This window comes from Cucurbita moschata, unplaced genomic scaffold (assembly GCF_002738365.1).
Source record: "Cucurbita moschata cultivar Rifu unplaced genomic scaffold, Cmos_1.0 Cmo_Scf00012, whole genome shotgun sequence".
In the NCBI taxonomy this organism is placed as follows: Eukaryota; Viridiplantae; Streptophyta; class Magnoliopsida; order Cucurbitales; family Cucurbitaceae; genus Cucurbita; species Cucurbita moschata.
This window is the reverse complement of record NW_019268528.1, coordinates 2,050,431-2,062,936: the sequence shown is the minus strand read 5'-3', so window position 1 is coordinate 2,062,936 and position 12,506 is coordinate 2,050,431. Positions and strand designations below refer to the sequence as shown.

At 35.6% G+C, this 12,506-nt stretch overlaps 1 protein-coding gene and 1 pseudogene across 1 annotated transcript; both read left to right on the top strand.

Annotated features, from left to right (window-relative positions):
• Window positions 1–2,890: 2,890 nt before the first annotated feature.
• Window positions 2,891–4,338, top strand: LOC111450824 (annotated as a pseudogene).
• A 3,566-nt stretch (window positions 4,339–7,904) lies between these two features.
• On the top strand, window positions 7,905–11,742 carry LOC111450285 (linoleate 9S-lipoxygenase 6-like). The gene is made up of 9 exons (XM_023090322.1): window positions 7,905–8,208; window positions 8,289–8,578; window positions 8,670–8,904; window positions 9,084–9,422; window positions 9,535–9,620; window positions 9,709–9,816; window positions 9,910–10,214; window positions 10,294–10,557; window positions 10,871–11,742. The coding sequence occupies exons 1-9, from the start codon at window positions 7,953–7,955 to the stop codon at window positions 11,622–11,624; spliced, it is 2,637 nt and encodes an 878-aa protein (XP_022946090.1). The 5' UTR covers window positions 7,905–7,952; the 3' UTR covers window positions 11,625–11,742.
• The last annotated feature ends 764 nt before the right edge of the window (window positions 11,743–12,506 follow it).

Below are 12,506 nucleotides of genomic sequence, written 5' to 3'. Positions count from 1 at the left end.
GGGGGGGGGGGGGGGGGGGGGGGGAACTGCTTAGGGATCCACACTTGCATGTGTGGAGAGTACTACACATCCAATTTTGTCCGAACTGGAGATCACTCCTATGATAGTTTTAACGATAGGTCCCTATGTAACGTCCCTAATTTTCTCTAACCTAATTAGCGACGTTACCTTGTACTTGTATAACGAAAGAACGAGAGTTCACGTAAGACAGTCTCAATAACGACAATACGTTCATTATTATAAGCAGTTCATACCTGGGAAAAACAATAACGACAGCCTAACCTAGAAATAATCAACAAATAACTAGAGGAACAATTGCAATAACTATTAACCGAGAGAATCCAACAAGACACCTACGACACTACAAACCTTCCTTAAGACTTTCATGGTCTTCGCAGCGTTCATCGTCAGCCGTACATGGGGGTCTGGCCCTTACCTAAAAATATGGGTAGCACGTGGCTTGAGTATTATATAAAATACCTGGTAAGTCGCCCCACTGTTGGGGTTAAGCATATAATCATACATTAGGATACATGCGATCGCATACAATACACATACATAAGCACAAGTGTCAACAGAAAGAAAATGAGAGAGGGGTTTGTCTTCCATTCCTTCCCATGGCCTTAGGCCCTTGCTTTGTCCGGGCGAGGTGGATGCATGGTACTTTCCCACACATGGCCCACGTGCGAGACTGTGGGCCCACCAGGCGAGTTCGCATGTGAACTCCCTGGGCCTGGCTTGGTCGAGTACGTATGACATACAATACCGGATGCCATGGAAAAGGAGGGCCTGCATGATAGCGTAGCAAACAGAATATCGAATGCACGCGTCCGTGCCAACAGTAGCATAACAGGGGAGTGCCCCATGTACATAACACATAGCGTGCATGAGGTCCTTAAGATTTACCTCCATGGCATTATACATACAACGTTCCATCCCCTCACCATATTACACGGCATTACTGGGTTAAACATCGAGTAAGCATATCGTAGCATACTAGTCATCACATTCATTGCATGCGAGGTTCTCATTACAATCATGACATGTCAATCAAGCCCATGCATACAAGTAGCAAATCATGGCACAAACATCACATACATAAACATGACATACATCAGCGTTTCACGGCAAGAACATATAACCTAGCATACATCAACAACACACATGGTGCATGCAAGGGCCACAGGGCACGCATCATCATACATACATAACTAACACCAACAGTAAGGTTACTTACCTCCTTGGCCTTAGCCAAAGTCACTCACAACGCTAACTCCGGCGCCTAACTACCTCCTATAAGATCACATGATACAAGCCATTTCACAACTAGTTCTTATGCTTAGTTACCAAGGTTCGTCCCTGTTGCAAATTGTTTTATCAAAATGGAGTTATACTAACCTCAGATGGTTGAAACAAGGGTGGGGATGACTTCAGAAGGGTCGAAAACCTAGGAATCGGTATATTATTCGTATGTCGAGCTGCCGAGCCGCGTCGCCAAGCTGCGCCTCTAAGCCGAGCCTGGAGTGCAATGGAGCCGCTGAAGAAGCCGAAGTCGATGGGCTGCGAAGATCGCTGACGGCGCAGGATTTCTGGACGCGTTGCTAGTTTGGGCCGAAATGGAGCGAGGCCCAGTGGGGGTGTCCGAGCGCGGCCTGCGAGGTGCGGGCTGTACGCTAGCCGAGACGAACTCGCGGAATGCCCGAAGGATTGACCTGCGCCTGCCGTTTCGTCTTCCTCGCCTGAAAGCTTCAGCCTACCCTAATCACAGGACTTGACTACTGCCGCCGGTGGAATTGTCGTTGTTCGTCCGTCTCTGATGGTGCGTCTGTCCCTCCTTGCCCCGACGTACCCTGACGCCCGCTCTTACCTAAGGCTCGCGGCGTTTTCAATTCCTCACCTAAACCTTTCGGCTCCTCCCTCACAGGTACGACAGTGACTCGAAGGGAAAAGATGGCTACTAAGGTACCTAGGGTTTAATATGGGGACTCAATGAATTAATACGCCCTTGTTCGCAAGGCAAGCCTCACCGAAAATCTCGCAATTTCCGGCGAGATTTAAGGCGTTTTTTTTTTTTGAAACCCTTATCGTTACACCCTAGATCATGGGTTGCATGTGTTTTCATTCCTTAACCCCAAGAGTGGGGTCACCGTTATTTCTATTTAAGGTAAAGACAAGATACCTTTGTAGGTTGACGACGACACTACAAGTAGATACCATGACATAGGATAATGATATTTCAGTTTTAAACTTAGGTTAGAGTAGGATGTTTTTACTTTTAATGTTTTATTTAGTATTTCCTTATTATTTAAAAATGTTTTTGATCCGGTAAGTCCATGACAGTATTTTATAATAAAGTTTTAAATGTTTAATTTCACAGACGAGCATATGTTATGATGACGATGACGACTTTAGGTTGGTAGAAATCTAAGGTCGTTACAACAATCTATAAAATTTTCATTTATTTGAATCTAATCCAACCTAAATAAGTTAATAATTCAACCCAAACCATACCAGTTAAATCTACTTTCTTGAAATTTGAGGCTTATCTATTTTTGTTAGATTATTGAAGTTATGAGATTTTTTTTTTTTTTTTTTTTTTTTTTTTTTTTTTTTTTTTTTTTTTTTTTTTTTAGATTATGAAAATTTTTGAACACCCTTACACTATCCTCATTTAATGATAGATTATATTTCTTAGAAGTAAGCTACTCAAAACTAAAATCATCAAAGATAAAAATAGATTAGAACTTCCAAAGATTTAGGAAATTAAAAAACAAATGAAAACCCTTTTATCTTCCCAAAAGGATTGGGAAAGAATAGTAAGCTATAAAACCAAACCTCTCACCCTTCCCCCATTCAACAAGTCCAATTGCAATTCAGAAGTCCTTCAACAATGGCGGCTTCCACCAAATCTCCTTCCTCTATTGTTCTTGCTGTTCTTCTTGTTCTTCTTTCAATTCTTGGCTGTCCTTCATCCAAAGCCCATCTACTCAAAACTTGTATGTTCGACGCTATTTACCAACTCGGCGATTCAATTTCCGACACCGGAAATCTCATTCGTCAAAACCCCAACACCCCATTTTCTCATCTTCCTTACGGTGAAACGTTCTTCAACAAATCCACTGGCCGCTGCTCCAATGGTCTTCTCATGATTGATTACTTCGGTATCCCTTCCTTTTAACCTTATATTGTACTAATATTGTGAAGCCCCCCAAATTGGTGTCTAATGATATCTCAAATTGCAGCTTTGGACGCTGGACTTCCCTTGGTGAACCCTTATTTGAACAAAGATGCATTGACAAGGCATGGAGTGAATTTCGCAGTGGCTGGTTCTACGGCTTTGTCTTCTCAACTTCTTTCTCAAAACCAAATCTTGTCTCCGGTCACCAACTCTTCTCTCAACCAACAACTTTATTGGACGTTCTCTCATTTCAACTCCATTTGCTACGATCAAAGAGGTTTCTAATTTCTTTCCAATTAATTATATTTTCTTTTATATATCTTCATTTTAATTTGTATTATGCTCCTATCTTATAGATTGCAATGAGAAATTAAGGAATGCTTTGTTCTTGGTGGGCGAGATCGGTGGAAACGATTATAACTATGCGTTGTTCCAAGGCAAAACTATTCCAGAGGTCAAAGATATGGTGCCCCAAGTTGTTCAAACCATAAAAAGCGCCGTTGAGGTAATTTTGGGTATATATTTAACTTCTTCAATTAGGGTTTTTTTTTTTTTTTACTTATCTCTGACGTTTTTTGTGTGCAGAAAGTGATAAGCTACGGAGCTACTTGAGTTGTTGTTCCTGGAAACTTTCCAATCGGATGTTTACCCATCTACCTAACTGGATTCCAAACTAATGATACAACCGCTTACGATGAACTTCATTGTTTGAAAGATTTGAATGGTCTGGCTACTTATCACAATGATCAAATCAAGCAAGCTATTGAAGTGCTCAAGAGAGAGAATCCACACACCATAATCGTATATGGTGACTACTATAATGCATTGTTGTGGATCCTTCGTCGTGCTTTTACACTCGGTATGGTTTTCTTAATTATTATTAGCTTAATACAAAGGAATTGATATCTTAATCATTGACGTTTGTTGTATTTAGGGTTTGATGAAACTTCTTTGCAAAAATCATGTTGCGGGATTGGAGGAGACTACAACTTCAGCCTCATGAAGATGTGCGGAGTTGGAGTATCAGTTTGTTCAAATCCAGATGAACGCGTTAGTTGGGATGGAATCCATTTAACTCAAAAGGCTTACAAATTCATGGCATATTGGCTCATTCACGACATCTTTCCACAACTTCATTGCATTGTTTGAATTTTGTTTTAGTCGTTTCTTTTTAGTTTTTAGCTTTTCTATTTTTTTTTTTTTTGGGTGTAATATTTTATAAAGTTCATTAATAAAATATTAGTATTAATGAAAATATAGTTTCAATTCAATTTCAAATGTAAAATCAAATTATTATTATTATTATAAAAAAAATTATTATTATTATTATTATTTGTAAATCATCCTCATAATCAAGAGAATAAAATTATATAATTCCAATTTAATTTTAAAATCTATTATTTGATTTGTAAACCAAAATATCTTTTTTAGTTTCAAATGAAAGTATGTTATAAACTAATGTTTTTTTCTATAAATAAAGTGCGTGAAAAAAGTCAAAATAATAAATTTGTGAGATTAAAAAGTTAACAATGAAAAGTGTTTTAGACAAGGAGCCCTAATATTTATTATTTTTTATTTTTTTTATTTTTTTTATGAATCGAAAAATTCGATCAATCCAATCTAATACATACATTCAGTTTGGTTGGATTATGAACTTATTTGTGTTCGATTAAGTTCAAATAAATGAAAATTTTATAAATTGAATTGATTTATAGGTTCTCCTAAAATTAAATAGGGTTGAACCAAATCTGTTAACTTTAAAATATATATCAAATCACCCGATATTTATTTTATTTTTATACTATTTGAGAAGTATTTTTAAAATATATTTTGAAATTTTTGATTTGATTCGTTATTCAAAGATGGGTTAGGTTGAAAATTTTACCATGCAAATAATTGGAGTCTAAACAAACGTCTCAACTCGAGCCAACTCAATCCATAAGAATCTAACTTTCTTTTAACATATGTGAAAACCATAATAGAAAAATAGTAGGAAGTGTTGGATGATGAAAGTCCCACATCAGCTAATTTAGGAAATGATTATGAGTTTATGATTAAGGAATACTCTCTCTGTTGGTACGAGACATTTTGGGGAAGCACAAAACAAAGTCATGTGAGCTTATACTCAAAGTAGACAATATCATACCATTGTGAAGAGTCGTGTTCGTCTAACAAAAAGGAAATCATCGTTAAATGAAACCTAAGATGTTTGGTTTGTATTTAAACATAGGTATGTTTTTACATTTAAAATCATCTAATTTCTTTTGTTCTAATTACTTTTAGAATACAAAAATATAAAAATAATTTCGGTATGTTTTTATATTCAAAACCATTTAATTTTTTTTTTGTTCTTATTACTTTTAGAATAAAAAGATATAAAAATAATTTAGGCAAGTTTTTATATTCAAAATCATTTATTTATTTATTTTTGTTCTTATTACTTTTAGAATATAAAGATATAAAAATAATTTAGGTATGTTTTTATATTCAAAATCATTTAATTTTTTTTTTGTTCTTTTGCTTTTAAAATAAAAAATATAAAAATAATTTGGGAGGATATGAAATAATTGAGTTTTTAAAATTGTTGAGAGAGTTCTGCGATTTGATATCTTTTTTGGAGCGTTGATGACAAGTTCTTTTTATAATTACTCGGTTACAAGTCACTTTACGTTACTCACCGTCCAGGAAATCTAACCATGATTAAATTCACCGTCCAGGACTTGGCACCTGATGGTCCCGACACCTTCAAAGAGTAAACCCCACAAGTCGTGTACAATAAAATTAACAATGTGTATTTGTATCTTATTAAAAGTAACTACAAATATATTTTATGTTTTACAAATAACTTTTAAAAAAATATTATTAGCCACGTGTTAATTATTTGTAATTATTTTTCTATCTTCATAAAAAAATAAGAAATTTATTTAGATTCTTTTTTATTATTATTTTTTTTTATCATTATCTTTGAATAATAAATATTTGTCCCTCTCAAGATAGAGCTCCCTGCCCCAAAATTCATATGATTCACATTTGAATTATTTCCTTATATTTATTTTTTAATAAATACATTTTCGTTGCACCCTCATTGAAATGCTAAAAAGGATAATATTATTTGTTATATATATATATATATATATATATATATTTTGTAATAAAGCTGAAATCAATAATATTAACAAAGACAAAAAGAACGTGAATAGTAGATAATCTATGAGGCGTTGATCGAACGATTTTTATCCATATATTGACAGTAAATTTTTTTTTTAAACTTGGGAGGTAATTATATTTTTAATTTTTTTAAAAGAAAGTATTAATAGAACTTTTAAAATTTAAATAAATTTGAAGGTATTTTTTAAATACTATTAAAAATTAAAATTAAAGTTTGATTTATAATTAAAATTATTTTTATTTTTTAATTTTTAATTTATGGATATTATTCAAACTTCTTTTATTATTAGAAATGGAAAATGATGGAAATTATTATTATATAATATATAATTAAATAATATAATAATGATTGGAGGGGGATTTGGGGATCTGTTCATTAATTGAATTGGCACAAAAAGACGAAGGAATTCCTTACTTCTTTGCGGATAAGATATGGGAAAAGAAAGTTTGCAACTTTCAATGCCCAAATTTAAATTTTTATATAACTATTTTATTATATTTATTTACTTACGTTTAAAAAAAAAAAAAAAAATACTCTCAGTTGAAAAAATTACCTTCTATAATAGTTAAAATAAATAGATTATATATATATAATTCAATTCTAAAATTAATAATAAATTTGAGCCGGTTCGATTCAACTCAATTTATAAAGTTTTCATTTATTTTAACCAAATTTAACTAAAATAAGTTCATAATTCAACTTAAATTTTTTTGAACACGGGAAGCCAAAACTTTATTAATCTATTTTGTAGTTAAATTAGTCTATTTGTTATCATTTTAGTTTAATACACAAAAGAGAAACACGGGAATAATTTGAGTTATAGTTTTGAGTGTTTGATGAAAGTGTCCCACATTGGTTAATTTAGGGAACGGTCATAGGTTTATAATCTAAAAATACACTCTTCATTGGTATGAGGTTTGTTGGGGAAGCCCAAAGCAAAGCCATGAGAGCTTATGCTCAAAGTGGACAATATCATACCCCCCTCTAACATTGAGGACAACATTTATGAGAGAAAACAGAAAGAAAACAAACAAAATTTTTAAAATGCGCCATGCGCCACTAAGATACCTACCGCCCCGTGTCTGACTCTATTATCATTTATTACAGTCCAAGCCCACCGCTAGCATGTCCTCTATTATGAAAAGCTATTCATGCCATTTTAAAAAATGCTTTGTTTCCCTCTTCAATGGACGTGGGATCTCACATAAAAATACTGTTGTCTTTATAAGGTAGTGATACATTGAGTAGGCAATATCAATTATCAACATATATGGTTCGTATATCAATGTAAATGTGGTATAATTTCTATCAACACGTTGGCATTTTTATCGACATTTCTTCATGTGACGAGATTAATATTGATGTAAATGATGAATCGACATTTTTACTATATGGACGGTCAAAAACTAATTAAATGAATATATCTTTGGGAGTCAGATCTATTATTGAGGGATTTGAAAATGTGAATCATGTGAGGTGTCTATGGCTATGAACATGTGTTCATATTGAAGAAATGACAAACTTTTTAGTGCTATAAATAGCATTCCCCAAAACCCTCTTCTCCAAGCCATCTTCTCTAGCTATTCCAAATTAGAGACATACAAAATGTTTGGAATTGGGAAGAACATCGTAGAGGGAGCGTTGAATACCACCGGAGAACTTGCGGGCTCCGTCATCAATGCCGGCGGTAACATCATAGACAGAGTCACCCATCTCCGGGGAAAGAAGATCAAAGGGAAACTGATTCTTATGAGAAGCAATGTGTTGGATTTCACTGAGTTCCATTCCTCTCTTCTCGATAACTTCACGGAGCTGTTGGGCGGCGGCGTTTCTCTTCAGCTCATCAGCGCCACTCACACTTGTACTAACCTTCCCTTCCTCCATTCTCTCTCTTTTGTTATCTCTATTTGGTGTCCAATTTGTAATGAATGATATCCACAGCAAATGACTCACGAGGGAAGGTCGGGAGCAAGGCATTTTTGGAGAGGTGGCTCACTTCACTCCCGCCGCTATTCACCGGAGAATCTGTGTTTCAAATCAACTTCAATTGGGAAGATGACTTTGGATTTCCAGGAGCTTTCTACATAAGAAATGGGCATACAAGTGAGTTCTTCCTCAAGTCACTCACTCTTCAGGATGTTCCTGGCTATGGAAAGGTCCATTTCGATTGCAACTCATGGGTTTACCCTTCTGGGCGATACAAGAAAGATCGTATTTTCTTCGCTAATCATGTAATTATTTGTTTTTCGTCTTTCTCTCTCTCTCTCTCTCGTCTTACTTTCGTCGAGATTTTATGTTTTTAATGGAATTATTCGTATGTAGACATGTCTTCCAAACGACACACCAGCTCCTCTTCGTAAGTATAGAGAGGAAGAGCTGTGGAATTTGAGAGGAGATGGAACGGGAGAGCGGAAGGAATGGGATAGAATCTATGACTATGATGTCTATAACGACCTTGCTGATCCTGACGATGGTGACCATCGTCCTATTCTTGGTGGTAGCCAAGAGTATCCTTACCCTCGTAGAGGAAGAACTGGAAGACCACGAGCAAGAAAAGGTAAGACTTACTGGTTTCTAAAGTTAAATTATACTTTCACGTTTGTATTTAACTAACGTCATGTTAAAGTAATAAATAAGTTAACGACCTATCCGTAAAAAGTTCAAAGACTTATTAGACATTTTTAAAATCAAGGAACTTATAATTTGAATCATGAAATCATATTTGTTTATTTGCAGACCATAACTATGAGAGTCGATTGTCGCAAGTGATGAGCTTAGACATCTACGTACCAAAAGACGAGAATTTCGGGCACTTGAAGATGTCAGATTTCCTTGGGCATACCTTGAAAGCAGTTTCGATATCTATCAAACCAGGGCTTCAATCCATATTTGATGTAACTCCGACCGAGTTTGACAATTTTAAGGAAGTTGATGATCTCTTTCAAGGAGGCTTTCCCGTTCCATTTAATGCGTTTAAGACTCTCACTGAGGACCTCACACCACCTTTGTTCAAAGCTCTTCTCAGGAATGATGGTGAAAAATTCCTCAAATTTCCCACTCCCCAAGTTGTCAAAGGTAACAACATGGATATCTTTTTCATACAACATGTTTTTAGACCAAATTGTCCTGGTTTTTAGTTTAACGATGACTAATACAATTTTGTTGATCGTGTAATGATATGCAACAGATAACAAATCTGCATGGAGCACTGATGAAGAATTTGCAAGAGAAATGCTAGCGGGAGTCAATCCTCTAGTGATTCGTCGTCTTGAAGTAATCTTAATGCAGACTCAATATCAATTTTTTCAAATCTTATTCTTTTCTTCCCCTTCGTTAATTCAATTTATTTTTATATTCACAGGTTTTTCCACCGATAAGTAAGCTTGACCCAAAAGTTTACGGGAATCAAAGAAGTACAATCACTGAAGAACACATAAAGAATGATTTGAACGGACTCACAGTCGATGAGGTGATTTAAATGACTTCGAAAACAAATTTGATTTTTTTCTTCTCATAGTTTAGATGAAAATAACCAAAAATGATTTGTTGTTATGTTGGATAGGCAATCAAACAAAACAAACTCTACATACTAGACCACCATGATGCGTTGATGCCATATCTTAGAAGAATAAATGCAACATCCACAAAAACATATGCCACAAGAACATTGCTCTTTTTGAAAGATGATGGGACTTTGAAGCCTTTGGTTATCGAGTTGAGCTTGCCACACCCTCAAGGAGATGAACTTGGTGCCATTAGTAAACTATACTTCCCAGCTGAAAAGGGCGTCGAAGGCTCAATTTGGCTATTGGCTAAAGCTTATGTAGGTGTAAATGATGTTGGGTATCATCAACTCATCAGCCATTGGTATGAATCTTTCTAAATAATTCTTCAATGCCAATGTATCAATTACGAGCTTACGATACCAACTCTTCTGAAATTACAGGTTGCATACTCATGCAGTACTCGAACCTTTTATTATTGCAACACATCGACAATTGAGTGTGATTCATCCAATTCATAAGCTACTCGTTCCTCATTACAAAGACACCATGTTTATTAACGCATCGGCGAGACAAGTTTTGATTAATGCGAATGGTCTGATTGAATCGACTCATTTTCCATCCAAATATGCTATGGAATTGTCATCTTACATTTACAAGGAGTGGACCTTCCCTGACCAAGCACTACCTAATAATCTCATCAAGAGGTAAATCGGTTGAACACAACTCGCTAGGAGAAATACTCGCACTCTTTATTAACACAAATCAAGAAGAGATTACAAAACTCTCTCTCTCTAAGCTTTGTATTTCATGGGATGAAAAACATTGATAGGGTGGAAGAGTATTTATAGCAGACACTAACAATTTATTCCTAAAATACCTAAATCAATTTTCTAAAATGCACCGACAATTGACTCATACGATAATTTGGTTTGACTTTATTGGACTAGTGATGATATATTAACAAAATCATCTCGACATGAATTTCGTATTGACTTCCTTTGAGTTTGATTTGTGCAGAGGAATAGCCGTTGAGGACTCAAATTCTCCGCATGGACTTCGACTACTAATAAATGATTATCCATTTGCTGTCGATGGGCTTGAGATTTGGTCGGCCATCAAATCATGGGTTACAGATTATTGTTCTCTTTACTACAAAGACGACAAGGCAATCCAAAACGACTTCGAACTCCAATCTTGGTGGACTGAGCTGCGGGAGAAAGGCCACGCTGACAAGAAACACGAACCATGGTGGCCAAAAATGCAAACTTTATCCGAGCTGATCGAGTCATGCACGACCATCATATGGATCGCTTCAGCTCTCCATGCAGCGGTGAACTTCGGACAATACCCATATGGAGGCTATGTTCTCAATAGGCCAACTACAAGCCGCAGGTTCATGCCTGAAGTTGGGACCGCTGAGTATAAGGAGCTTGAGTCCAATCCTGAGAAGGCCTTCCTAAGAACAATCACCTCAGAACTACAAGCACTTATTGGTATCTCAGTCATTGAAATCTTGTCAAAGCATGCCTCTGATGAGGTGTATCTTGGGCAAAGAGCTTCCATCGAGTGGACTTCGGATAAATTTGCATTGGAAGCGTTTGAGAAATTTGGGAAAGAGCTGTTTGAAGTTGAGAATAGAATTATGCAAAGGAACCAAGATGGGAAGTTGAAGAATCGATCTGGACCTGTTAACATGCCCTACACCCTACTTGTTCCATCAAGTACGGAAGGACTCACTGCCAAAGGAATTCCGAATAGCATCTCTATCTAAGTCGTCTAATTAGTATTTCAAGGGAGTTGTGTAATTTGAAGGTCGCAAATTGCACTTTAAGCTACCCATTTATGAGGAAATAAAGACCATATTGTTAGTTTAATGCAGCCTTTTAGGGTTGGATTTCAAACTCAAAGTTCATGTACTTCGCATTACTATTTAATGAATAAAAGTTGGGTTTAGAATTAATTTCAAATTTCATTCCAATGAAAATTTAGGGTTTGAAATTATACGCTAATGATAACATCCCCAACAAAATTACACTTGCAAAATCTACGTATCAAATGTGGTTGCCCAACTACTTGAAAACCAACTGGTCTTGTCATATATATTTCTTATTGCAAATCTCCCTAGGAGAGAACTGATTTTTATACCAAGTTGTGCCAGCTCAAGATTAAATTGAGCCAACAAAATCAAATGGATTGAGATAATTATAATTCTTGAAAATATGTTTTTCAAGAACATATGAGCAAACTTGCAATGAGAGACTTATTTTCAATAATTGATGATGAATGTGAGCACGTCTAGTGGTCGATGAGGTTAAGTCTTTCACAATACCCCAAATGTCACAACCTGGCGCTCTGATACCACTTGTTGTGTCGTAATGCCACAATATTCAATATTTTGATACCACTTGTGTTGTAACGCCACAACCTTCAATGGTTTGATACCACTTGTTGTGTTGTAATGCCACAATCTTCAATGCTCTGATACCACTTGTTGAATCTGGCTACCAAAGGTTGTACCCTAATGCCACAACTAAAATGTTATGATACCCAATTGTTATTTGGAAGCAGAAGCAAGATGGATCGCACTCACGTACCAACAAACAAAAATTAAACAAAGGCCACAAAGATTTAGGTGGTTCAGAGAGAAGAAATC

Bases quoted from the DNA above. Each gene is read 5' to 3' on its own strand.
- LOC111450285 (XM_023090322.1), top strand. From the start codon at position 7,953: ATGTTTGGAATTGGGAAGAACATCGTAGAGGGAGCGTTGAATACCACC. The intron at 8,905-9,083 runs GTAAGACTTACT...GTTTATTTGCAG, and splicing joins AAGACCACGAGCAAGAAAAG to ACCATAACTATGAGAGTCGA. The intron at 10,558-10,870 runs GTAAATCGGTTG...TGATTTGTGCAG, and splicing joins CCTAATAATCTCATCAAGAG to AGGAATAGCCGTTGAGGACT.